Source organism: Alligator mississippiensis, chromosome 12 (assembly GCF_030867095.1).
Source record: "Alligator mississippiensis isolate rAllMis1 chromosome 12, rAllMis1, whole genome shotgun sequence".
NCBI classification, from domain to species: Eukaryota; Metazoa; Chordata; order Crocodylia; family Alligatoridae; genus Alligator; species Alligator mississippiensis.
The window spans coordinates 8,768,834-8,796,615 of NC_081835.1; the positions used below are offsets into that span (position 1 = coordinate 8,768,834).

Below are 27,782 nucleotides of genomic sequence, written 5' to 3' on the forward strand. Positions count from 1 at the left end.
AACCAGACACATTCAAGGACATCAAGGGGGTTTTGTGATTGAGTTCATGAGGAACTTAACGCGAAAGGATTGCATCTGTTATGGTGACTGGATGCTACAGTGAAATGAGAGACAGACAGACATTTTTTCCCATTAATTTTAGATATGGTATGGTGCTGCCTCTAGAAACTGCTCAGGAAACAGCTTTCCCTAACAACTGCTGGCTAGTGAGCCCTCCCTGAAATGCAAGTCCTCCTCCACTGTCCCTCAGGTTGCTGGATGGAGAATAGTGACTCTCCCTCTCCAATGCCCCATTCACCTTGCACGAGTCTTAATACAAAGGATGAATCTCCACTAACCTCTTCGTGCTCGCAATCAGAGACAGAAGCGTGTGTGAGGGTATGTACGTACATATGTACCTACACATAAGAAGGAAAGCCACTTTTGTATTCCAAAGTGGTCCCAGTTGCTCAAATATTAGCCCTGGATTGCTCCTCAACACTGAAATGATACCTCAGGCATATGGTCATAATACCCTAAAAAAAGTCACGTTTCTTGCTAAAGAATAATATCTGCCTGAAAAGATAGCTTTTGAAATTACAAAAAAAAAGCTTCAACCTTTTCTATCCATCCCTATAATTTTTTTCTTTCATAGACGTAATCTGCCCATGCCTTGAGTGCCAAGCTTTCTGACACCCAGCAAGTCATGACATTCAACACAAACTAAGCTGTCATGGCACGTGCGGTACAGATCGAAGATAAGCTCTACTTTTTGAATGTGGCCTTTGAAAAACAAACAAACAAAGGTAGTCTAGTTCTAGGACCCCATTTTAAAATAAAAGGTATATAACATTTCAGAACAAAGCCCAAAATTCAATCCTAAAATAATTTTGAGTACCCAGAGGCTACCAGAAATAGCTGCCTTTGTAGGGAACTACAAGCGTTACAAGATTCTAAGGTAAAAGAAACAAATAAAAGATCAGCCACTGGCAGATCAATTCTAATGGAAGCCCTCAACAATTTTTACAATGACAATGAAAAATAGTCCTGGGATCCTCAGAGGTTACTTTTTTTCCCCTCCCAAACAAAAATAATAATCCTGAGAGAGGAACAAGTTTTGTTATTAGGGAAGGGATGGCAGAGGGGAAAAAAGGAAAGAATCCCATGTGCATTCTCTGACACAGTGAAGTTATGAATGTCAGTTTGATTTAATGAACTCTCTTTTTATCATACCTCTCTGGTTAAAGTGACGGTGCTGGCCCCTCTATAACTTCTCCTAAGGAATGGTAGTTAAGGACTGTTAACCACTGTGTAAGGACAACGAGTATCACACAGTGGTGGCAATCTGAAAATACGCAAGACCTACTAAGAGGCTTGGGAAAAATAATGCTAATTCCATGGCTTGGACAACCCTCATGGTTTTCTGGAGATCCAGACCTAGAAAGGTAGTATCTATGCTCTACCGAGTCCTAGCAAGCTAAGAGCATGTTGGGCCTCCCAGGCTAGGTACAGATGGTCAACAGGCCCAAGGCTGAATTGATTCAGTCTTTGCAGGTTAGTCTAAGCTGCACAGATTAAAATTGAAACAGACGTGAACACACATTTACATTTGATTCAGTAAATGCAGTCACATGCCTGCAGTGGCCCAGGCCAGAAGCTGGGGGCAGGGGAGGCACTAGAGCATGCCTCTCTGGCTCTGTGTTCACTTCCTCTTCCTTCTGCCCCCAAGGTCTGTGGATTTGCAGTCCAGGATTACAGCAGTAGGACTCTGCAGGGTTGCTCATGGCTTCCTCTTCTTGCTTCTAGGTGCTTCTGGGATTTGTAGTCCACTCGCAGCCAGCAGTAAATTTGAGCAGAGGAAGGGGTGTTTAACCGCCCTCCCTGGCCCTGGATCGCAGCTAAGTTTTGCTGGGTAGCCTCCCCCTGCAGACTGGGATGCATCCCCAGCCAGGCTTGCCCCCACCCCTCGTCAGCCAGCCTTCACTGATCCAGCTAGGGAGCAGAAGGGTGGAGCCAGTCCTGTTCTCTGGAGCAGACAGCACAGCCCAGCCCAGGGCTGCAAAGCATGCTGGGGACTGTGATTTAACTTGAACCAGAAAGAGGTCTGGGACAGAAGTTTCATAAACTGGTTTGACCCAAATCAGTGAAGTCTGATACTACATTCAACCAGGTTTATCTCAAACCAGTTTCATCCATTTTGAAACTGGTTTATGTGCACTGAACATCTGTTCTGTTACAAACTGAAACCAATTTCTGATCACTTAAACCCATGTAGGTGTAACTTCTGTCCCTAGCCCAAGGTTTGGCTCCACTACAGAAGTCTGCTGGGGAAGTTTATCCAGGACAGTAACAGATATACTGAAAGAAATATAATTTCTCTGCTACAACACCTTGCTTGTGCATTTAATCTTGTCAGCAAGGTAAGCTCTCCCTCCATGGTGTGCTTGTCTTTTGAAGATAATTATTAACACTGTCCTGGGCAACTGGGTTAATAGCAACATCTGTAGGAGGCTACAAGTTATGTGATTATTCTCTACTCTTCTCTAGAAAAAATTTAATAGCAGACACAATGCGGTGTGTTTGTGAGGGGGGCGGGTAGTGAGAATAGAAATCAATCAATAAACTTATTTACTCGTAAAAGGGAGGGGGGAAAAAATCTACCAGCTGCCTTTCAATTACTATGCCATGCTCATGTGTCAGAAGGTAAAAACCAATAAAGGTATCATGACTCGTGAACTTTACTGAAAAGATTGCATCAATCATCCCTATAAACCCTTCTTTTCATCTATATCTTTGCAATGCTTTAGCATGATTTCTCATTTTATGGTTCATGCTCTTTTGTAGTAGTATACAAGTCAAGTCTTTTCAAGCAATCTGTATTAGAATGACTGCCAGTACCAGCCACATTGTCAAGGTTACAAAACAGTTTTCATTATATCACATATTTATAGCTTTCTGAAAACTGTCATTTGGGTGATACTTGCCTGTCTGAATATCTGACGTGGAAGTTATATATGTAATGATTCAACCAAAGTCTTTTGCTCAAAAGTTCCTAGAAAGTGGGAAAAGTATTCTTTTTCCCTCCCCAGTTTGCTTTGATTCTAATCTGGTATCATCACCTTCTTCTGAATTCAGAGTAGAATCAGTAAGAGGAACTATGCAGCCCTCCTGAAAGACAAAATGTGGGTCTAATGGGAAAGGAAGAAGTACAAATGTCTATACCCATCCCCTTATAGAGAATCCACCTTTACTTCTCATAGTACAAAAACTCCAAGGAAGAATGGGGCATGGCGGGGATGTGGCACCCAATTCTGACAGCTGTTCTGAACTAGCACAGGGATGTGCTCAAGCATATAGGTGTTTTTGTATTGCCAGTAAGTGAGAGATGAAATTCACACACAACACAATACAAAAACCAGCCTACCATGTGTGTACACTGTTCATGAGGGTGCATAAGGAAGTCTAGTTTTTATTAGAGATCTCATGGAGCGCACTAGATCTTACAATTCCCACTTGCTAGTAACTAAGGTTCCTTAGTTTTTAAGAAGTAATAAAGGAACAAAAAAAAAAAAAAAAAAAAGCTGTGCCTAGTTGCAGAATTTTGACCACATGTAAATATTTGACCACATGTAAAATTAAACCACAAGGTCTTCTGGGTAGGGATTTGACCTCTGTGCATTGCATAAGAAAATCAACTGCATTGTGGGTATTATGCAAGTAATAAATGGCAAGAAAACTGGTAAATAGAACAAATTCATCCTCACACACCATGAGAGGAGATAAAACATGCAACTTTATCCTAGCCCAAGGGTAGACAACCCCTGACATGCATGCCAGAGTGCGACATACAAAGGCATTTTGCTTAGCATGTGCACTTTGGGTAAGGGGCCAGGATTCCACTGCCACAACAAAGATCAGACCCCTTGTGACTCCCCTGCCACCCACCCCTGGGGTGCGAAAAACACCTGCAGCATCTTATAAGTTGAGGTAGCAGGTGTTTGGGGCACTCTGCCCAAAAGCGTTGCCAACCCCTGTCATAACATACATTTTGTTGCCTGAGTTATGGAGATATATTTTTTCACCATGTTGGTTCTGAACTAGGTAGCACTCTCCACTTGGAGTCAGTACTGATTTTGTGGCAGTGAAAAACACTGGTCAGTCCCTGTGCCTGCTGCAAAAGTTAGAGCTCCTTCCTCTAAGTCACAGCAGGAATCCATACTTGTAGCTCTAGTGTAATTCCCTATCCTGGCCAATACAGCACTTATTTTATATGAGGCCATTTATTCAGAAGTCAAATTACTGGATTGTTTAGGGTGCCCTAGAGAAGTTGGGGAGAGATCTATTTTTTAAAATCCCACATTTCCTTTGTATTATGTTCTCAGGAAGTGCTACCTGGACATCCTTTTTTAGGTAATATTTAGGGATGGCTTTTCCTCAGGAATGCAGCATGGGATTCACCTCACTAGCTGCAGCAACCATGATTTCACAAGCGAAGCAGCAGACCCAAGACAAGACATCATTCTGGTATCTTGCTCGAAGGAAATAGAATGAGCATCTAAGCTTTATGCATCTCTTTCTATGAAAGCAGAGCTTGGCTCTGACAGGTAATGCGGGTTGAAATACCACTTGCCCCATCAACTGCCAGCATAACAGTGGGATTCTTAACAAGCATTAGCTACATCTTTAACTACCTCCCTCCACTGCAAATAAACAAACCAACCCCAACATTTACTTTAGTGTAGACCTCTGTTCAGTGGTAAGTGGACTCCCTTCATCCACCCCTCTCACTCCCTTTACATCCATGCTAGAACAGCAAGGGTCCAATAGGATGAGGTACTGAACAAATTCCCCCCAACAAAAGGGAGTGCGCTTCAGTCCACGATGTAGGTGACATGCAAGACCACAGGGCTTGGGACAGACATTAGACATAAACCAGTTTAAGTGATCAGAAACTGGTTTAAACCTGTAACAGAATAGATGTTCAGTGCACATAAACCAATTAAAAATGGCTGGAACTGGTTTGAAATAAACCTGGTTGAATGTATTATCAGGCCTAACCGATTTGGGTCAAATCGGTTTATGCAATGTCTGTCCTAGACCCCTTCCTGGTTTAAGTTAAACCAGAGTTTCCTGGCATGCTCTCTGGGCTGGGTGGGGCTCTCTGCTCCACAGCAGAGCTGGCCCCTCCCCTCTGCTCCCTGGCTGGAGCTCAGCAGAGACTGCAGATCTCTGCTTGGATTCCTCCTCTCTTCCCTCACCCCGCTCTCTCCATCCCTTCTGCATTACACAGACACCTCTCAGCATTCGCTAGCAGACCACATGCTGGCTACGGTCCCTGCTGTGGCAGACGGGACAAAGGCAGAGTCAACATGTAGCTGGTAATGTCCCCATTTTGTTTTCTTAATGGGCTGATAAACACGGAGTTAGGGGTGATAAACACTGTTACCAGTTCCCTACTGAGCTGGTCAGAAGCGGCGGCAGAACCCCTCCCTAACCAGAGTATCCTGCCAGGGCCTGGCTATGCCCCCCTCAGCTCAGCACTGTGGAAGAGAGGGGAGGAGTGCTCTAGCAACCCCTGACTTCTAGCCTGAGCCATTACAGGCAGGTGTCTACATTTCTGGGATATCTGTGCAGTTACAAACTGATTCAGCAGAGCCAAGTTAGCCTAACCTGCAAAGATTGAATCAATTGAGGCTCAGGCTTTTTGAATGTCTGTCCCTAGCCCAGAAGTTCAGTCCCATTCAGTTCAGGCATATATGCATATGTAGTCACTGCAGGGGAAATTCAAAGTGTACTTTTAGGCTCTTGCAGAGCCTCAATGCTTCCTGTGTATGTGGCAGCCCCAAAGCACTGGCTGCTGATGCAGCAGAGCCTACTTGCCTACTGGCACCTTACAGGCTCTCCAGTGGGTGGGGGTAACTATGGAGCTTGCTTCCTCTGCAGAATCATATATGCCATGATCAAGGAAAATCTTGGCACAGCCACTTGTCTTGCTGCTTCACTGATCTCTTTCCAAATGATGAATTTCCTCAATTCCAGGATGCAACTTCTTGTCATTAATGATACCAACAACACTATCAGATCTGTTGTCTTGCCAAGCCCCAGAGCTTGGCACATTCTGCTAATGTCTCTTTAGAAAAAAAGGTTCCCTTCCTTCGCTCTCACACAGAGATTGCTACCTTTATGTGAGGAGATGCCAGCAGCCCTCTCATCATTCAAGGTTTTGGAATACTGTTAGAAGGAAAAGCAAACTCATTAGCCTCCAATCACCATATTAATTTGTTGGCAAATGAACACATTCATGAAAATGACAGGTTATGGCAAAGCTCGCACTGCTGTGCTGTCAACTGATAGAGCCACATGCTTCTTGACAACATACCACGGCCGTCATAGTTTCTGCAGAATGTAACATAAGGATTTGGTTTGGTAAGAAGATCTTTTGCAGGGAAATATCATGCGTTGCTATGTGATATTAGCACTTCATTTAGGTACACTTCAGTCGGCTCTGCAGCATGTATAAAGTCTGTCTCTTAACAAAAACAGATATGTAGGCATTTCCAAGGGTAATACAGTACTGCTAGAAACAAAGTGCAGGACTCCTATGGGATTGTTTGCCAAGTTCCCATGATCAATCACTTCATTTTATATTGTGCCCTTAGCACTGCAAAAAGCTTTACTACAGAATTACAGTACAAAGATTCTTTGCAGAAGGGATGATGTGAATGTCTGCAATTTGTACAAGGTCACCACCCTTTACTACAGACGCCACAAAAATATGAAAAGCAAGCTGAGGAAATCTGTTCTTATGATACATTTTAGATTTACATTTTGGACATTAAGATGATGTCAGCTATGATCAGAAATCCATTTTTAAGTCAATAAGAACACCAAGGGTGTGATTCCTGTGCTTGAGGACAGGGGAGGAAACAAACCTTAGACGATAAGAGGACAGCTGTCTTTGAAAATGAAAGCTAACAAAATATAATATTAATAAAAAAAGATAGTCTTTACCTATCACAATTACCATGCCACAGTGAGTTGCAGGGGTTACTGCTGAGGCCAAATGTTAAACAGGATTTTAGAAAGGGTTAGACGTTTTTATGAATAATGAGAACATTCGGTTTCACATTCAAGACTGCATTCACTTTATTTAAATTAATATAAATGATTCTGAAATCAACTCGTGGGGTTATTCTGTAATAGCTCATTATAGAAGACAAGATCCTGGCCTAAGTAGACTACCGGTCTAATTGTGTACTCAAATGGAATCATATTCCTCGTATTGTTCATTTTGACAGATTGGTGTTTAGTGCTATGGACAGAAACGTATCAGTGCTTTGGAGAAATGTGGTCAATGGTGAATCTCTATTAACATATTTTAGCATTTGGAAGCAAAAAAGAAAATCACAAGGTGTATATGTGCCCTAACCAACAACTGGGAAGGCAGAAATAAGCCTCTAGAGCAGGTGAGCTAAGCAGTATCCTGGCCCATGCCGTGGCACGTTGAATTCTTTTAAACACATTTCTTTCTTTAATTATTCAAGACAGTACAGTCATTACAATAGTTTACCTCACGTTGCACAGGTTTCTCTTCAACATGCAATACTATGCACTTACTGTGCTTTATTACAGTAGCATACGGACTCAGTATTCAGGTTGTTTTCCATTTGTTATATTTAACAACTGTGCTGGTGGCTATTTTTCTTTGCTATTAAACTAAAGGCTATCGAATCCTATCCAGCCAACATTTTGCAGCACTTCAGAGAGCAGAATGGAAGGTTAATAGGTAAATAAATGGAACATCCGAAAAGTATGGTGACAAAAAAATTTAACGATGTATAAAGCTTGTACTGATAGTGAATCATTCTTGCCTAGAATAACATAATGCTTGATTCCACTGAGCCATGATAATTTCCAATGCACTCAGTTACTAAGAAATACTTTGGCAACACTGAAGGTGACAAAGACAAGTTTGTATTACAGGTACTGAAAATCAAGACTGATGGAAAGACCTGAAAATTCTAGCTCAAAATAATCCTCATGAAAAAGCAATGAGTAACTCAAGGGACTATAAATGAGACAAACTTAATTCCATCTTCACAATTCAAAGGTTGTTCCAGGTCAACAATGGCGGAAAGCATGATTTAATATTTTGAGGCCAGCTGGGATAAAAACCTGACCCTAACTGAATCAATGGGAGGCTTTTTTTTTGTTTTTTTGTTTGTTTGTTTATTTGGTTTTTTTTTGGGGGGGGGGGGTTTGAGCACATCACAACTCTTAATATATTTATCCTCACAACCCTCCTGCGAGGTATGGCTGGGTCATTCATTACCCTGGTTAGACAGATAAGGAAGTATGATACTGAAAGGCTATGCAACTTACTCAAGATCACTGCAACTTACTCAAAATCATACAGGAAGTCTGTTGCAGACCCAGGAAATGAACCCAGGTCTGTCACTCAAACAAGCAACCCATCCTCTGGGCCTACGTTGCTTTCTTGCCTCTTCCTCAGCATGGCTTATTTCGTTTACGTAGCTGTTCCTTCAAAGGTTTTTTCTTTCTTTTGAACACAATCATTCTTTTGAACACAATCAGTCCACACAGTACATAAAAAACTCTGTGCTTTGACTGTTTTTATTACAGAAAGGAAGCATGTGTCTTATTCGGTTCATAATGCATCACATACACTTCAAGGAAGAAACAACCTTCTCTTCCCTCCCTCAGGTAAACTGCAAAAATAAAAACTTGTGATCAAGGTTTATATGAATATATATTTAAAAAAAAAAAGGAATAAATGCCAAGACCTCTTTTCTTTCAGTCAGGCATTTGTACAACTCTACTTTGATAAACTGTCAAGATTCAAACGGGATAAACCAAAAGCAATTCAAGATATAGGATATTGCAATCACGGAGCTAATTTGAAATGAGTTTATCTGTAAGAACATAGAGACTGTCAAGGTTTGTAAAGCAAGATCAGAGACATCTCCATTGCTTGAGAATTGATGCTATCACGTAACATTAAATTGCAAACAAATCTTGAAAAAAATTGCAGTCATTCGAGTTTATAGGCAGAGAATGCTTAAAATAGTTTCTTCCAGTAACACAGCCAGATCCCCTCCAGATCTCTCTTAATGATAATTAAAATACATTAAAAAAAGTGTTTAATCATTTCCTTGACTCTTGCTGTGCATTCCTATTAAAAGATGGCTGTAAATAATGCAAACTGTAGCTTTACACAGTGGATTTTACGAAATTCATTTTTAAGACTTATCAAGGCTTTTCAGGCAATTTAAAGTAACATCAAAACTAGCTTATGCAGGGGCCCAAACATCAAACACCAGATGTATATCAGAACCAAGATTTGACTGAGCTTGGAGGGTGGGGAGGAGTGATCTTCAACTGTGTCTCACTACATTATGCCTTCTGACCTCAAAGAACATGGCTTATCAACATTAGGTCATGCACCCCTGCTGTGGGTACTCAGTAATCCTAGGGTCTTGCTTTATAGTAAACTGTGCAAGGCATGCAGATAGGGACTAACATTAAATGTCAGTCCCCAAATGACTGACATTTAAATGGGACATGATGCATGGGTGGCCTCCCCCTCAACCACTGCATGCTCTGTACTGGATTAACAATTCAGCAGGCAACAAAGCTAAGAGGCAAAGGAAGGAAAGACTCATAACAGAGATCATTGCAGGAAGTCTCAGAGTGATGGGTAGTAGAAAGGAGAGGGAACATGGGACTAGGAAGAAGGAGAAGGGAAAGGAGATTTCCTACATTCCGTCTTGGTCTTCCCCACAGACATTTGTCTGTACAGTATTTAGCCTTAAATTATGAATGGGGGTGGGAGAAAAGCCCTGCTTTCTAACAAGCAAATGCTACATCATACTCACTAATGGCTTTATACAATTATATGAAGTCTTTGGCATTAAGATGATCATTTATATTATGATAACATGTACAAGGCCTAATGAGCATTGAAGGCCCCCTCCCCTCTGCCTTAACAAGATGCCTCTCAGCATTAGCTAGCAGAGCACATGCTGGCTACACTCCGTGCTGTGGGAGATGGGACAAAGGCAGACAGGACAGTGGCTTAGGACTCTTTGGAGCTAATCAACAGGTAGCTGGTAAAGTAGCAGACTAATGTTAGACTAACCTGCAAAGATTGAATCAATTCAGGCTCAGGCTTTTTGAACGTCTGTCCCTAGCCCTAGGTGTCAAGGTGCATAAGTAGTGAAGTGCTTGTTTGCAGAGTTCTTCAGCTTGTTTTCTCTATAACCTTCTGCATCTTTATGCTGAATGAAGCCAAATAAAAGATCAATAGAGAGTTGCAAGCTGACACTCTGAGGAAGTGTGATGAGTGACCCTTCCAGCAGGTCGCAGGCTGATGCCCTGGCAGGATGATTAGCCTGCCTTGAACACATCTGCTAGTGAGGTGGCAGTCCATCCTGACCCCAGTACTTTCCCTGCCCTCTGGCAGCTTTGCTTGGTTTCTGATCAGCTTGCTTTTGAAACCATCGGCTCCTGTGCCTTGCTCCTTGCCTCAGTTCTAGTTTCTGACTCTGGCTTCAGACCCTGGAATGATCTGTGGCTCCTAACTCTGCCTTTCCAACCCTGGCTTGACTCATGGCTTCCTTGACTGTGGCTTCTCCTGACTATTACTCCAGCTCCCCCATGCTCCTGACCACCTCCTTCAGCTGTGACCCTGACCTGGACCCTGGCCCTGGACTCGGAGCTAGCCAGCAGACCTAACCACACAGATTCCTATCATAACCAGAATGTGTGTACAACTTCCAAATTCCTATTCTGTGAATTACCTCTAGCCACCTGGACTGGCATAATGAGTTCTCACTTCCAACTCTTTATGCTATGGAGGCAGCACAGTGGTATTGGCACATCTGAATTGTAGGAACACACTGACAGTTGATTAATGCCATCCAATAATAGGAGCCTGCTGAGTGTCCACAGGGAGAAAAACCTAACGTAGGAACTCCCGTTCGTTGGGTCAGGCCAGGTTCATCAAGCCCAGTATCCTCCTGTCCTTCTCAGTGGCAGGGTGGATACCAAGGGGGAGGGTGAAGAGGGTGTGACCCACATCTTCTACATCATGCTTTTCTTCCACAGCACCTTCCAGAGATTTAGGAAGTTCTGATTTCAAGGCTGTATCCTTATATATCATGTTCCATTACTGATCCATGTTCATGATCTTACTGGTGGATCTTTTCTCCAAGAATTTGGCTAACCCCCTTGTGAACTGGGTTAAGCTACCAGCCTCCACAACACCTTGTGGCAACCAGTTTCACAAGTTAATTACTTGCTGTGTGGGCAAAATAAAAACTTCTGCTTGTTAGTTTTAAGTCTACTACCAGGTGGTTTCATTTGACCCCTTGTTTTAGCATTTTAAAGACAGTAAATAATGAATCCCAAATTACCTTTTCTGCGCTATTTAATCTTTTGTAGATCTCTACTCTGTCCCCTTAAGCATATTTTTTTCTACACTGAAAAGTCCTAGCCTATGTAATCTCTCATCTGGAAGCCCCTCCATACCTCTGATCATCCTTGTTGCCTTCTCTCTACCTTTTCTAGTTCCTTGACGTCCTTTTTGAAGTCTGTGGCCAAAGCTGCACACTATAAGTATATGGTGCATACATGCATAGAATACAAAAGGAGCATGATGCCACCTTTTTGCTTTGTTTACCCTTTCTATCTTACTAATTCCAAACATTATTTGCATTTTTGACTACTGCTGAACACTGAGCTGATGGTTTTTAGTGAACCATCCATACAGAAGGTGACTTTAATATTCAGAAAGTTTGGACTAACACACAAACAAAAAAAAACCCTGCAAAAAACACTACCAAAAACCTCATAGCCAAAAAAGCAGACAAGAACTAGAGAACAGGAAGGCTTGGTATACCTCAAAATGCGAGGATTTAGCCACAGCACTGCTCTTACAAGTACAATAAATTCACTCACAAATGATATTCATGTTGCTGCTACATAGCAAGTGTGATTTATGGCAACAAAGACATTCACACACTGCTTGTATTTACATTAAAAAAAATCCTAATGAGAAGCAAGATTAATATCCATTAGGAAAATGTGGCTCAAGCACAATGATAACACTTTGACACAATGCTGAGATTGCTAATAAATATTGAGACATAATTTTGGTACTGACTTGTTACTTTACAGTAAAGCTTTTTCCATTGAAATAACAGAAAATAAACAATTATTATAACAGACTTCAGCATGAATATTCTACTTGTTAAATGTCAAAATATCCTGCCTTTTCTAAGCCTGCTGGACAGGGGATCACTAATATATCAATTTACAGAAAACAAAAAAAATATAGCTCAACTATTCAAGTGAGCATTTATACTGCATCAGCAAAACCCTTCACTTCACTTCCATAATGCATGTTTTCACCAGGACATTAATTACATTTCCTTTTTGCCCTGCAAATTATTTTACCCAGTGGTAGGGTATTCTTCTTGAATCGGGAGCTGGTATCTAACAACCCAGAAAATGAATCTTCAAGATGCCGGTACAGAAAAGCGTGAGACAAATCCTACAAAGATAACATGCCTATAGGAAAGCCAGTTAACAAATATTGTTACATCCAAAAGGTTAACATTTTATTGAAAATGTGAGATTAGCTTTTTAATGAAAAGTAGTATCTCAAAAAAGTTTCCCGTTCTTGTTTTGGTGAAAAGTGAAAAAATCCCTGGAAGAGAAACATTTATATAACATATTTTTAAGTCACTGAAAATCTAATTTCTAAACACCAGCGTCAAGCAAACTTCCAGGACCACTCATAAACAACATCTGCTCAACAGGGGAGCTCTAGAGCTAGCAGAAAATTGTGTTCCTGTCATGGGAAGTTTTGATTTCTCCTCATCCCTCACTCCCCCACCCCCATTTTCTCCCCAGCTTCACTTTGGCAAAAATTTAGGGTGGGGAAGAAGTACTGAAAGAAAAATGGAAATAGAATTTAGATTAGTTCAATGGATTCTCTCTTTTAATTTAATTAAAAAAAAAAATTAAGGTAGACAGACAAGTTTCCTTCCTCCCTCCTGTCCCCTGCCCCCGCCCCGCATTAAAGACTTAAAAACTTACACTTTTTCAACTAGGTTTGGAAGAAAAAGATGGAATTAGCTTTCCCTCCTTTGGCTCTCATTCCTAACACGTGGGGAGGAAAGGGCAGGGGCGGGGGAGGGGGGGGGGTGCATTATGGAAACACAAGACAACTCAATAGAAGTGTGCCAACACAGATCCCAAACCTATCCTGGGGTTAGGCTAGCAGTGATTAGCAGGCTAATTAGCAGTGATTAGCAGGCTAGCAGAGATAATCACTAGCAGTGATTTTAAGTGTACATCCTCCAAGCACATCACATAGAAGGGCAATAGCATCAGACTAAGTTCTCAGGGAGATGCATGGATTTCACAATCCAGCAATTTTACCATGCAATTCCTAATGGCATAAGGGTTTCCCCCAACTCAAAGTTGAGAGTAGCAGAGCAAACCTTGCGTGTCCTAAACCCCAGTCATTGGGACACAGTTCCTTCCACTTACCTGTTTCCAGCACCCCTCACCCCAAAACAGCTGTTCTGCAATCCTGGAGCATCCTTTACCCCCAGCATTGACTGGAGTACCAGCTGATGTAACAGTGTTTTGTAGAGAGTACGTGCGCCCCTCTGGCATAAATCTAGACCTTGGCCTGCAGTTAGTTAATTGGTTTACTGCTTTGAGCAGCACTATGTAGTAACAAAAAATGAACGGTACTTTGACAAACGTTAATGAAGCTAACACTTTGCTTTTCAGAGGGATGCTGAAAGCTGCAAGTGATAGGAACAGTGGAAAAAACCGTGGTCAGGCCCAGTTCATTCTCCCTTTCAGCACCTACCGTCTGCCAATGGTGACACAGGTTGCTGTGCAAGGTGGAGCTATAATTTGACTCAGTAAATGTCAGTCATGTCAGGTCTTCTTTATGGGCCTGGTTTAGCCAGAAGAGACATCTTTTAAGCCACATTCAAACATTTGGGCACATGAAGGGCCATCCGGTGTAGGTTCTTAAATGGGAGAAACATGCCTGTTGGAAAACAACTTGTTGCTATTTTAGATCTTTCCTCTAATGCTGCTCAGAATTAGGGACCTGCTTAAATCACGGTGGGACAAAGGATTTTTTGCAGCCTACTTGTAGTGCACATAACCGATATTGTGGGCATTTCACAGAGGCCCCACCTTTCATCACTGATTAGTGGATGGGCCCCAGTGGCTCTGTCCCTCATGGCTGAGAGGCAAAAAATGCATAATTAAATAGCTACTTAAAAGGTGGCACCAAAACTTTCCTGACTGGTACCTTCATTTAGTCTACATTATTAGCTCAACTCCTTGGGAGTTATCATTCAAGTCACATGCTCTATGGATGCAATGACTCCCGCATTTTCTTTATATTCCAGTAAGCATTTTGGGAGGGGGGTAGGAGAGGGTTAATTCCATAGGAAATCACAGCCAATGCCATTTTTTGTGGTGATCACGGAGATGGCTGGTTTTTGCAGTGTCCACAAAAATCACAACACTGCAATTTAAATGCAGATTAAAATTTTCTCTCATTGCAGATTCAAGTCCTTCTGGGACCTTTATTGAATGAAGTCACAATAAATCAGACCACTAAACTCCCCTTCCTTGGGATGAGCACCGCTACAACAATTAAAAGTATGGTAATAGCTGGCTGAAGAACATGGGCAGGTGTCAAATGGGCACTCTCAGCCAAGTCAGCTTTTTGAAATGCCCTGGGTTCATTGGGGTGAAGGGATTTAATCCTGGGTGACAGAGCAAGGGGGGGAGGGGAGGGGGAGTTCCTTTCTCCTCCTGATATTCTTGAAGACTGAAAACTAGAACAAACACCCAACACATTAAATGCAAAGCAAAGTTTGGGGCTGCTCTGCCACTATCAATGACCTTACTGAGTCACTAGTAAAACAGCAGAAGAGAAGGTGAGGACAAGAAGAGAGCAGGTGTTCCCGACCTCGCGACTGAGCTGCGGTACTGCCTGCCACAGTGTGAAGAAACAGCCTAGGAGTTGTGAATTAGCATGCAGTTTTCTCCTTTATGAACAAACCCATTCGGAAATAAACCAAGAGCTTTAACAAAAGATAAAGCAACCAGTCTGGGTAACAGACTCACCGTAAACATTTCCCCAGCTAGAATTTAATCTGCACACTATTTTTTCTTTTAAATTAGCATATCCACAATGCAAGCCTCTGCAGTTCTATCACATGACTTCTATTTGCTTTGAAAGTACAGGCCTATGCAACAAACCAAAAAAAGGAGAGAAATTATTTTAGTACGCTATTATTATTTTAAGCTTTTCAGTGTAGGTTTAGTTTCTAAATGATCTGTCTCAGTGCATTTAAAAAAACCCACCACAACAACAAAACAGCGCGCACAGATTTGAGGTAGCTCGGATTTGGAAGTTAGAAAACATATATTGTTACCTCCAAGGCAGCCAACAAACGAAAGCAGGAACAACTGTATCCACAGGAAAACCATCTTCAGTTGTCAGAAGTTTATAACTCCCGTTCTGCCTCAGATGAATAGCAGATTGAGTCTTCCGCACAAAACCTTTAATCTGTTAAAAATAACATATTCACAGTATAACCATAAAATTCAAAACCAAAAACCAGTATCCAAATGAAAACATGTTTTAATAATAGTAGATTGACAGTTGCTTAGATCCTTAGGAAATTTTCTCTTTTTCTATGGCTCGTGAGTCGACTGATCCCTGAATAGAACAGTACAAACCTCTAATTAGAAATGCAATATAATGTAGAGTTGACTCCAAAGAAAGAAAAATCACACCGCCAAGCATATATTTCTTTTTCCTCATGTTCAAATAAATAGGAATACTGATAGCTGCATTGTGGTCTCTATCCAGCAAGGTCCCAAAAACACAAGCTCAAGTTTCAGCACCAATTGTGACAGTGACGCTGATTCATGGGACAACTTGTGCATCAAGTTAAGCACGTGCTTTATGTGCTTTTGCTCTACTGGGACTAAATATACACAGAGATAAATAGGATTCAAGAAAACAGCAGAACCACTCAGTCCCAGTCTACTGGGGGTTTTGCTAAATTAATAGATAACCCAACATCTTCCTCTCAACTATTTCCACCCCTTTCCTTTTCTTTAGTTGCCCCACTCCTTACTTCAAATTCATACTTAGATATGAAGCAAGAGAGGTGAAAGGAGCTTGTGCTCGAGGTGCAGTTACAAGCACAGCTCTTGTCCCATTTTTATTGCCTGGGTTACATTTAACTAATGTAATGGAATTAGTACCATTGCGGGCTCTCTTTCAGGTTACAAATGAATTCTGCGTGGAACGTGCACAGCAGAAATTGGGGCAGAACTCAACATTTAATAACTGAGCAAGTTACTTCAGGCATAGGATACCTGGAAAAGCAGCATGAGATGCACAGTTTAGCTAGGTATTGGATAAAAGGCTTGCTTGTTAATGTCTACATGTATATTACCTGTTTTGGAAACCTGCAATTAACAAGCCTCCAAAGCTGAAGCCTAGGGACGGAAGTTACAAATAAACCGGTATAAGTGATCTGAAACCGGTTCACATCTGTAATACAACAGGGAGGTTCAGTGCATAAATCACTTTCAAAATGACCAAAACTAGTTTAAGATAAACCTGGATGGATGCAGTATCAGACTGAACTGATTATGTTTAAATCAGTTTATTGAATTTCTGTCCCAGATCCCCTCCAAATTCAAGTTAACTCATAGTCCCCCATCATCCCAGGATGCTTTGCACCTCGCCTGCAACACCCCCTCCCCCCCACAGGGTGGGTGGGCTAGCCTTGGCCCAAGCTGTCTGATCCAGTCGAGCAGGGAGGTGTACTCTAGCACCCCCATCTTCTGGTCTGAGTCACTGCAGGCAATTAGCTGCATTTCTGGAATCAAAAGTGAATGTCTGCTCACTTGTTTATTAATTCAATCCACACAGTTTAGACTAAACTGCGAAGATTGAACTGATTCAGCCTTGGACTTTTTGACTGTCTGTACTTAGCCAAAATGACAGGCTTCCTGCAGCCCAACATATAATATTTTAATGCTCCACAGTCTATACCAGGGGTTCTCAATTGGGACCCCACAAAACCCCTTCAAGGTGCCATTGCCAGCATTGCAACAGCCAGATAAAACAGCCCCATGCACAGCACTGCAGCGCACATGTCCTGCCCAAAAACCCTAAAGCAAGCAGGTGAGCTCGTTTGGGCTGAAGTTCATCCCTCCCACCCTCCACACATCTCCCAGAAACAGAAGCTGGCAGTACACTTCTACTTCTTTCTGGGAGATGCTGTGCAGGGTTGGGCTGGGAAGGGATGCAGCACAAGCCACCTCCCCTGCCTCCTTTGGGGTTATCAGAGAACTCTAAAGCAAAAAGAACACGTGCCACAGTCCTTCCCAGTCTGGCTGTGCAGCGGATGTGCAGGGCAGTTTTATCTGGTGGCAATAACACTGACAGAGCTTAGGTAAGTACTTCTCAACTAGAGGTGTCACCACACACACAAAAAGAAAAAAGTGGTGGAGGAGTGCCCTGACTGAAAAGGTTGAGAACCTCTGATCTACACACTGGGAAAGATTGTTTGCAACATGAAGCCGCATGTATATATGTTTTGCAGAAAACACGTTAGAGGATCAATATGGTTGCCAAGTTAAAACAAACTCAAAGTTTGTCTGCTTCCTCAATCTGGAGTCAGCCTTAGGTATACACTTTATGATCAGTCTTTAATGACATACTATTTTTCCACAGGACCCTGGCCTCACTCACTGCATTAGATGGACAGAAGTCACTCAGTGGCCAGCTATTAATACAGTAAAATCTCTGTTATCCGGTGCGAGTGGGAATGGGGGGGTGCTGGTTATCTAAAAATTCTGGTCATCTGAGAGTTATCCTCAAGAAAGACAGAGCCATACTTGTAGTGCAACTTTTCAAAGAATTAGTGTACAATACATTACAGTATAACATACTGTGTAAAGAACAAAATAGTATATAGATAAAAATTCCATCATAGCCACTCCAAACGCCAGGGCAGCCTAGCTGCAGCAGGGGCAGGGAGGGGCACGCACACTCAGATACCTTGCGCAGGTATCCTCAGAGCAGTGCAGTAGGCAGCGAAGTGGTGCAGTGCCATGTGCATCCCACCACTGAAATTCTAGTTAATTAAGTATTCTGGTTAGTTAAATGCCAGATAACAGAGATTGTACTGTACTATGTTTATTCTCATTGTTCAGTGTGTTACCATGTCATATTTACTGCACTGTTTAAACTGATCTGAATATAACATGTTAAGGTTTCTTTATGGATATACTCAAAGTTGATAACTGAAGTATTAATATTTTACAAACATTTATTTCATCTTTACAACATCCTTGCAAGGTGAGGGAGCGGTGCTAGCTGCATTCTATACAGAGTGCCTCAGCTACAGACTTGCATCCACAATCCAAGCAAAGCAACTAAGAGGAGGATTAATTTTAAGACTATAAAAATGTTAATATTTCTAGTAACAAACAGCTTAGAAGAGAGCCAAGGTAATGAAATGAGGGCTGACATTTCATATGAATATTAAAATGTTTAACAGTATCTTATCGATATCGTTAAAAAGACCACAGGTCAAACATATGGATCAATGAGCTAATTCAACTGGGGGCGGGAGTGGAGGAAAGTGATAGTACAAGTTGAGAACTGTTAGAGACTATCAAATTAAACTGGAAACATGATGACTTACTCCTTAAGCAACTGTGTGGGTGCATCTACACGTATGCTTTAACGTGCCATTCTGAATGCGCATTAAAGCATCACTAAAAAAAGCATGCTATTTAGTTAGGAGTTGTTGGTTGTAGCTGTACTAGTTAAAGGACATAGGCAGATAAGGTTATTTGGGTAGATGCAATATCTTAGACTAAATAAATAGTTGGCTAAATTCTTCTTTGCAAAGAACAATTTTTCCAACTATTTGGTTGGTCTAATACAAGATATAACATCTACCCAAAGAATCATGCCCTACTATTTGGTTAATTCACATTAAAATAAGCGAATATGCATTAAATGTCACTTAAAAACCATGGGGCACTTACACACAAGCGGGTAGCCTGCTCTCCCACACTAGAAATCCAGTGCATCAGAGCAGACTTGATTAATTGAGTCTGCAGGAGCAGGTAAATTGATGCACTCTGGCAACCTTGCACATCACGTGCATCAGTGGCACAGCGCATCTCTGCACTGAGAAAATGGTGGTGGTGCATTTTGAACTAAAACATGTTTGATTTGCTGTACTTCAAAGTGCCCAACCACCATTCTCTCAGCACAGGGACGTACTGTGCTGCTGATACATGTGACGTGCAGATGCTTTAATTAGCGTGGCCCCTTAATTAAAAGCATCTGGCGCCGCATCGGGACCATGTGTAAAAATGCCCCGGCTTTTTAGTCAATGTGCATTAAGACAGGCTAATGTGTATTTTTTTAGTACCTCAAAATGGAGATACTAGACTTAATGCACATTAACTAAAATGCGTTAATGCACATGTAGATGTGTGTTAACAGGGGAGCATTACGCTGGACATCCCATTAAGCCAGAAGTAAACATCCTTAGAGTGTCTATAATTAGAGACAACAATTTTCTTAGCCAAGAGACATTACATCTGGTGCAAGGTAGCTATTCTGAACCTCATTATGATGAATAAAGATGAATTAATAGCTGGATTGGAAGTTGGTGGTTGCCTAGGGACTAGCAATTGTGACCTAATTAAATCAATATGGGCAAACAAAAGGACAGTGCCCAAGCAGTAACATATACACTTGGTACTTCAAAAAGCCTAATTTTCCTTTGCTTTAGCAAATTATTAGCAAAATGGACTATGAAGAAAAAATTCAGAAAGAAAAATGCAAATTAAGACTACGAATTCTTTAAAGAAGCGTTTATTAGATGGCCATGAATACACAAGAGTTCATCCAAATTCAGTAGCAAAGCAAGACAGCTAATAGGAATGTGTATGCACGTACATGTGTGTATAATATAGTTATTATACGATATGCTACATAAAAATAAGAAAAAAAAGGAAGGGAGAGATAGCAAGTGATATAAATTAGAAGATACAAAAAGTGTAGGTGATTGATAAAGGTAGAGAAAAGGGCTGGCTGAGATCAAAACAACAAGTTTTTAATATACTGGGAGGAAAAAAAAAACAAAGATATTTATAACAATTGGACCTATTCCTAGATAGAGGTAGTAAAAGAGTCAGTAACGACTCCGAGAAGGCAGAAGAGTTTAATAAACATTTCTGTTCTAGGGAACGTACGTGAAAATATTTCCATTTCAGATCCACAGTCTTAGTCATGGGTACAGGCTGAATATCAGATGACAACCTTGATCAGGAGCTGTTGTCTGGTTCAGACGTTAGGTCACACCAAGAAAGGTATGATGTGGACCAATGTGAATCAAATACAAGGCAGACAATCAGGTCACAGGCATGGAAGAATGTCATTTACCAATGTGTAAAGGTGGAGTCATGAAAGTACTTTCTAGATCACTACTAACCAAGCAGTAGGGGTGTGTGAAGTGGGCCCTATGCAATTCGGATTTGGATTTGGCCCGAATCAGGGACAGCGATTCAATTTGTTGATTCGGATCACTGTTCCCGATTCAATTCAGCCAAATCCAAATCTGAAGATTTGATTCTGATTCGGAGAATCAGAGATTCGAACATATACACAGCTTTAAAAGTTTTTTCTACATACATTGAGGTAGTAGGCATGGCTCATGACGACTGCGATGCTGGGGTGCATGGAGGGTCCCACAGGAGTGTGGGGAACCCTCCACGTGCTTGGTGGCGAACCCAGAACTGGACTACAAGTACTCCTGGTCCACTTCTGGGTCTGCCAGGGAGCATGCTGGGGGGCTCCCCCGTGCCTCCCTGGCGTGGCGATCAGCTGCAGGGGGACCCCAGGTGCCCCCCCCCTCCAGACCCAGGAGGCACCAGTTGCTGAGCCAGGGGATATGAGGGGGCCCCCCTGCATGCTCCCTGGCGGACCCAGAAGTGGACTGGAAGTGCTTCTAGTCCACTTCTGGGTCTGCTACCAAGCGTGCTGTGGAGCCCCCCCCCCCCCCAATGCTTCTGTAGGACACTCCATACACCCCAGCACCATAGCACTCACAAGCCTCTGCTACCTAGAGGCATGTAGAAAAAACATTTAAAGCTGTTTCTATGTCTGAATCAATTCAGATGGTTCCGATTCAATTCAGAGAGATTAAAGGGTCCTCCGATTTGATTCTGATTCAGAGATTTGGACACTGAATTGAACCAAATCTCCACTGAATTGAATCAGGGACCGAAGCTTTGCACAGCCCTACCAAGCAGGACATTAAGATAGCTTTTTCATGATAAATGAGAGTAACCCGGTAGCTCAGAGAGCTCTAGACCGGTGATGCCTTTTGGAATTAGTCCAGTATTCTAAAATTGTACTGGAAGAGTTGTGCTAACATTAAAAAAAGGCCAAACAGGATGAATCGGGTAGCCATAGGCCAGTTAGCAGCTTTTCATTATTTGCTCTGCACTGTTATCAGGCCATGAGGTTCATTTAATAAAGAATTTAAAGGATTAAAACCCAAAATTATTAACAGTCAACATGATTTTATGGAAAATAGGTCAATGTCAAACAAATTGGATTCGTCTTTGAGATTAAAATTTTGGCTGATAAAAAGGGGGCTGCGTGGATGTCAGATTTTTGTATTAAATTAACATCACACAGCATTCTCATTAAAATTAAATCAGCACTACACAATGTCAAGAGAGCACACAGTAAATGGATTAAGAACTGACTAACTCAAAAAGTAGTTGTTAATAGCAGTATGCAAGGATGGGTATTTGCATCAATATTAGTCAACATTTTCAGTATCCTGAGAGCAGATACACCTGATATAAATCTGTGGACAACATGAAAAGATAGTCAGAATGGTAAAGAATTTTGAGGGTGGGGCGGTTGCACAGAACAATCTGGACTGCTTAGTGAGCAGGAACCAAAAGGCTGTTTGATACCAAAAACAGAAAGAAAAGAAAAGAAAAGAAAAAGTTTATATTTATAAAAGCCTGGATGTCTAAAACACTAAACACTTTGGAGTAGAGGGGATAGTATATATCTGTTTATGGCAACTTTTGGCCCTATGGGCCAGTTAAGTAATGTGGGGCTGGTCCGTGGGCCAGATCAGGTGCTGTGTGCCCAGTCTAGTGCACAGAACTATCCTACAGGCCTGGAAATCTAGCAGCAGAAAAACAGCCATCAGCTGCCACTACTCCCCTACCAAATTTTTGGGCCCATGGTGAGCCCTGCAGGTCAGATGACATGGCTCTGTGTGCTGAGGATCAAGCGCTCCTGTTCTAACCTAACACAAGTTACTGTGGTCAATGACAGGTAGTACAGCAGAACATAGGGGCCTGTGATTCGCAAGTTAAGACTGGATGATCTATTTTGTTGGCATGCATAAGGTCAATGAAAGAGCAGAATATGAGTGCCAGGGAACTAAGATCACAAGGAAATCTAATGCTGTCAAATCAGACAAAAAACAAAGTGGGTAAGGTCTTGCAGACACCAGATGCATTGGGGCAGAGAACTTGCCCAGTACTGCTAAAATAACCTAAATGAATGATATCTATGATTGGCACAGTAACTGCTGCTCTAAAATGGGTGCATGTTTTGTCAGCAAAACAAATGCCTGTAAGATGTAAACAAGTACTGTATAAAAGGCTGAGGCAAGGCCATGCATCTCTGGAGTCGAGTTCCCCATTTCTCTCTTCCTAGACTCACCACGAACTGATCACTTGTGGTAGCCTAATAAAACAACTTCGCTTTCAGGTGAAGCTGGTTATTTCATCAAAGACAAAAGAGAGGACTGAAGGTGGCGGTCCCACATGTTGGTTCTATCTAGCTTTAATCTCTCCAAACCACTGAACAAAAAGAGCTGCTGCCTGCCTTCTCACCAATCTTTACACTAAATGATAAACACACACTGAGTGCATCTACACATGCATCTTAAAGCAAAGCAATAACCTCCAGCAGAGTTTATTGTTCCTGGGCACTGCATTTAAATGTATGCCTCAGACCGCAGCATGTGGAGCCAGGTTGAAGCAGCCCTGGCTGGTGATGGCTATAAAATGATATTTAGAGATTTGCTTTTAGGAATTGGCTTGTAGGTAGTTATGCATGGGAATGACAAGGGTTAATTGGTTTCTAGAAACCTGTTTGTGACAAAGTTTCTTTCAAGGTCCCCGTGTCAGGAGCGGGCATAGACAGGCTGGGAAACTGAAGACATGGACCACAGTGTTCCATAATACGAGATAAGGAACTTTGCTGCTCTGGCCAGGTCACAGTAACTAGCTGCAGAGCACTTAAGGATTTCCAGTTTTGGTGGATGGACCAAATTAACACACTGGTAAAATGACCAAATTAAGATGTGTGCATGTGATGGGTTTGTTGCAACGAAGGAATATGCTGACAGGACAGAATGTGGATGGTACGAGGACCACAGGAAGACCAATTAACAGTACCCAGGAATGAAGAGTCAGAGGGGAGAAACACTGCAAAAAGAGGGATTTCAGAGCAGCAAAGGGTCCCTGAGGGGAGAACCTGAGGCCATCATAGACAGAGGACACACCACCAACCTGTCTCACCCACCCCACCAGTGGAGCAGGCCTTGGCCCTCAACTTCCAGGCTGCTGACATCTGACATTCAAGAAAGAACCACAGGGTGAAACTCAAGTACTGGTAGATATAGAATTTGGGGGGGAGGGAGGGGGCAGTATTTTGTTTGCCTTGCCTGTATTATTTTTACCTGCTATCACTCTGTATAAGTAAAATTTGCCTATTATCAAATGGAGGTCATGGTTGGTGTGAGAGTTTGGGTCCACCTGGAATAAACCATCTGTGTCATAAATCCAGCGCCAACAGCTGGCAAGGGATCTGGGGAGTCAGCCTGCCAGGCTAGGGCTGCTTTGACATGGCTCAATGTTCTGTGGAAGGGCTGGCTGGGGCATGAGGGTGCTTCAGTGTGGGGCTAGCCAGCAGGCAGCCCCTACAGTGAAGCACCCTCAAGCCCCAGCCAGCTGCAGCAGCACCTACATGTGCATTGCCGCACACAAAAAACCCCACAGCAGGACAGTATTTGTAGGTGCTGAGATGTTTACTACGGAGCTAATTGGTTTGCTCCGCAGTAAATGTCCCATGTAGATGGGACATCTACTGTTCTTGCAGGTTGGTCTGGAAAAAATGCACTGATCTTGGCTGAATTTTTCCAGCAAACCACCTGCAGGAAGCCATCCAATGAGATTTCAAAAGCTGGTGAAAAAATGTCTTGTCTTGCATTGCTCTTCTAACACAGACCAATCAAGGAAATTGTATTTTGAGATCATTATTCAGCTCCTTCTGTACAAGAGGCAGCTTTTAAACCATGTGTTCAGATCTGAATCATCACCATAGATGAAATTATGCTTCAGGAGGTGACCTCTAAAGAGTTAAAGGGGAAACCTCTCCTGTAGGCTGGTTAGTCTGTAACCAGCTTCTGTAGGGTTTCTAGTACTCTTCTCTCTGAAGTATCTGGAGCTGATTGCTGATGGAGAGAGGAAACTAGACTTGATGGAGCACTAGTCTTGTCACGTCTGACTATTCCTCTATTCTTATTAAAACTTTACCTTTATAGATAATGTAATGCTTCAGGGTTTAAGTGTGCCACAAAAGCATGCATTTACCCTCTGCACATTCGTAATATCTTTCCAAAAGTGAAACTCAAATGACCAATAAATGTGGAAACAGCATGAGCTGCATTAGTTAACTCATGTGCTACGCTTTCTCCTGTGGAGAAGTACTTTATTGTGGAAATCAATGGAGCTACTTGTACAATAAACTGCTACACAGCATGAGTAAAGGAAGCAGAATATGTTCCTTAATTCATCTGGGCCATACAGTAATCTGGTGGGAGTATTTTCAAAGTGGCTTACCAGTGCAAATATATGCTTCCTAAGTAGTTAAACAGTCCCATGGTTGGCACACCACTAAGTTGTCCCCTTGAATCTAGCTAAGCTGTTTCAAAAAGGTACCACACATCCTTACACTGCCAAGTTTGGGAAACCCACAATCCAATCCTTTGGCAGCAGAAATCTTTTCTGTAGATTATTTTAAATACTTGTGGTTGGTTTACAGAGAAATAAATAAAAAGAGATTTCAGCAAGAGCAGAACCAGTAGCTAAGAGAGAGGACTGACAGGTCCTGCTTGGCAGTGAGGGTTAAAAGGCTTTGACAGGACCAAATGTTTTGTACCCACTCTCATTTACAGTGCATCTATTACAATATTCATACTAAAATGTCTTGTGCTAGCTTAAAATATTGTACTCTCACTGGGTCATGTACTTCAGAGGTTCAGCAGTGTTTCTCACAGCAATCACTTAGCTACTATGCTAGATTTTGTAGGATTTGCCATGGAACACATGATCTCTCTGTAATATTGTCTGGACTAATGCAGACTTATCATGAGAGGTTTTTAAAAACTTGCTGGTCAATCTCCTGAAGTCTCATAGCAAGTCACCAGATCCTTTCCATTTCTAGGTCATTGCTGAACACCATTCTTCTTTAGCCAATTATATCTGAATACAGGATATAGGCAGGAAAAAATAGAAGGGTAACTTGATATAATTTAAGAGCCCGCAGTCTCCAAGTCAGACTAGATCTAATGGTCTCTTCGGCATTAAGAGCTGTGAACCAATGCAGACATGTTACAGTTTTATTAAAAAACACCAACACCTTTCATTTTGTAGACCCAATTTGAGATGTCTGGGGCCTAATTTTTCAGGTTAACATCATATAGCACTTTATGTTCAACACATAAACAGGAGCCTTTCCCCGTCCCTGCCTTCAAAATTGCATACATCCGTAGCAACTGCATACATAAATATGGACAGATTCTCATACTTATAACCCTTATGCTGAGCAGCACCTTGCAACCTAGGGAAGCTACTCATTAAACAAAAGATGCTGTTTAACATGGCAGAGGAAGTTAGAATCTTGCCCTAAAGTAGTAAAATTTATTGCTAGCCTTTTAAGCCAAGTACAGACATTCAAAAAAGCATGGGGTGGAATTGATCTAAGTTATGTGGTTTTCTGCAAGCAGTGTAGTTTACATCAGTAGTGAACAGAACGCACGCTCGCCCTTTGGTGCAGGGGATACATTTTAGACTGGGTTCTGCCACTTTGAAACCAGTTTGTGTGTGCTGAACTTCTGTTCAGTTCCAGATAGAGACTGGTTTGGGATCACTTACACTTGTAAAAATATAATGTCTGTACCTGACTTGATAGCCCGCCTATACACGTACTTGGGGGTGGGGAGTGTTTTAATTAAAGCGTTTTCTGGATAGCTGCTCTAATCAAGTCTGCTCTGATGCATTCCAATTAGAACATGAATGAGCATGTGTGTAGGCAGCTGATGTCTTTTACAACAATTTAGCAGCTTCAAGCCAGGTACAGAATCTAGCTAACTACTCTACCTACCTATGCTAGATGACCAAGAGTCCACGGACCCCAGTTTGAGACTCACCAATTTAAAGTTACGGCAGATATTGTACGCAGGTTCCTTAGGATAAGAAAGACCTGAGGAAACAGTCTGTCATAAAAAGCAGCAATGAAAGTCTTAAGCCTTACATTACACTCAGCTCTGTGGTATCACAAAGCAGCCAGATAAATATTATAAATTCTGATTACTCTTGGTGGAACAAAGCACTATCAGCCTGGCAGCATTACAACTCTTCCTACTGCTGAAGCCGTAAAAATTTAAAATCAGAAGCATGCAAAGGTGTCACAAACACACATAGATCAGGATGTCATCAATCCAGGATTAATATGTGCTATTTTATAGCTAAAAAATAAAAACAGATGGGGGGAGGAAGAGCATAAACTCCTTTTAGGGAAAACTTAAATACTTTTATTCTTGTGGTCAAAATAATGTATTCACTTCATGTCTCCTCAGACTGCCTTATGAGTAATTCTTAAATTAACTGTATGTGTTGTCTATTGCTTCCTTCTGAATATCAAACAATAGGAAAATCTATAGACCAAGACACAAAGCCCAAACCACACTGTTCTAGGACTTCCTGTTCTGTTGCTGCAGATAGATAATTTTCTGTACTTGTCATACACCGTACCTTACCGAACGTACGCTAGGGAAGGCATGTTTTTATAATATATTGAGATGTATTCATAATTGCAATGATGTGAAAGGAATTTGAAATGCAATACAGGTGAAAACTCAAATGTTTGAGCTTAGTTGACTTAGTGCAACTAAGTAAAAATGAGCAAAGGGAACAGGTTTTGCTTAAGTTCTATTGATGTGACAGCTGCATGATGAGTATTTTTCATATGAGCCAAAACCCTGAGGCAACTGTGTGTGGCAAGAGAGTTTAGCACACATTTTACTATTTTATGTCAACCAAAGAAGTCTCCAAATGCTACAATTAAGAAATAATAAACTTAATATCTCTAAAAGTATTTTAAAAATGCATGTTCCAAAGAGAAAAACACTCTAAAGCCTTGAAGTTCTCGAACAGGAAGAAGTTCTAATAAAAAAGTGAGGTCTGGATAGCAGTAAAGGAAGGGCAAATGGAGCTGCTCTGGCAACTGGAAGGTACAGCAGACCTAAAGCCGTGCTTCCCACAACCTGTTTGCATGGCAGTGTTCCCCGGCTCTCTACTGG

General features: G+C 41.8%; 1 protein-coding gene across 2 annotated transcripts in view; it reads right to left on the reverse strand.

Moving 5' to 3' along the window:
- CNTN3 (contactin 3) overlaps positions 1 to 27,782 on the reverse strand; it is a 232,427-nt gene that overhangs the window by 150,271 nt on the left and 54,374 nt on the right. For both annotated transcript variants that reach the window (XM_019499647.2, XM_019499646.2), the window contains exon 2: positions 15,483 to 15,616. In XM_019499647.2, the coding sequence (XP_019355192.2) occupies positions 15,483 to 15,537 (55 nt within the window). In that variant the 5' untranslated portion in view covers positions 15,538 to 15,616. The remainder of the gene's footprint in view (positions 1 to 15,482; positions 15,617 to 27,782) is intronic.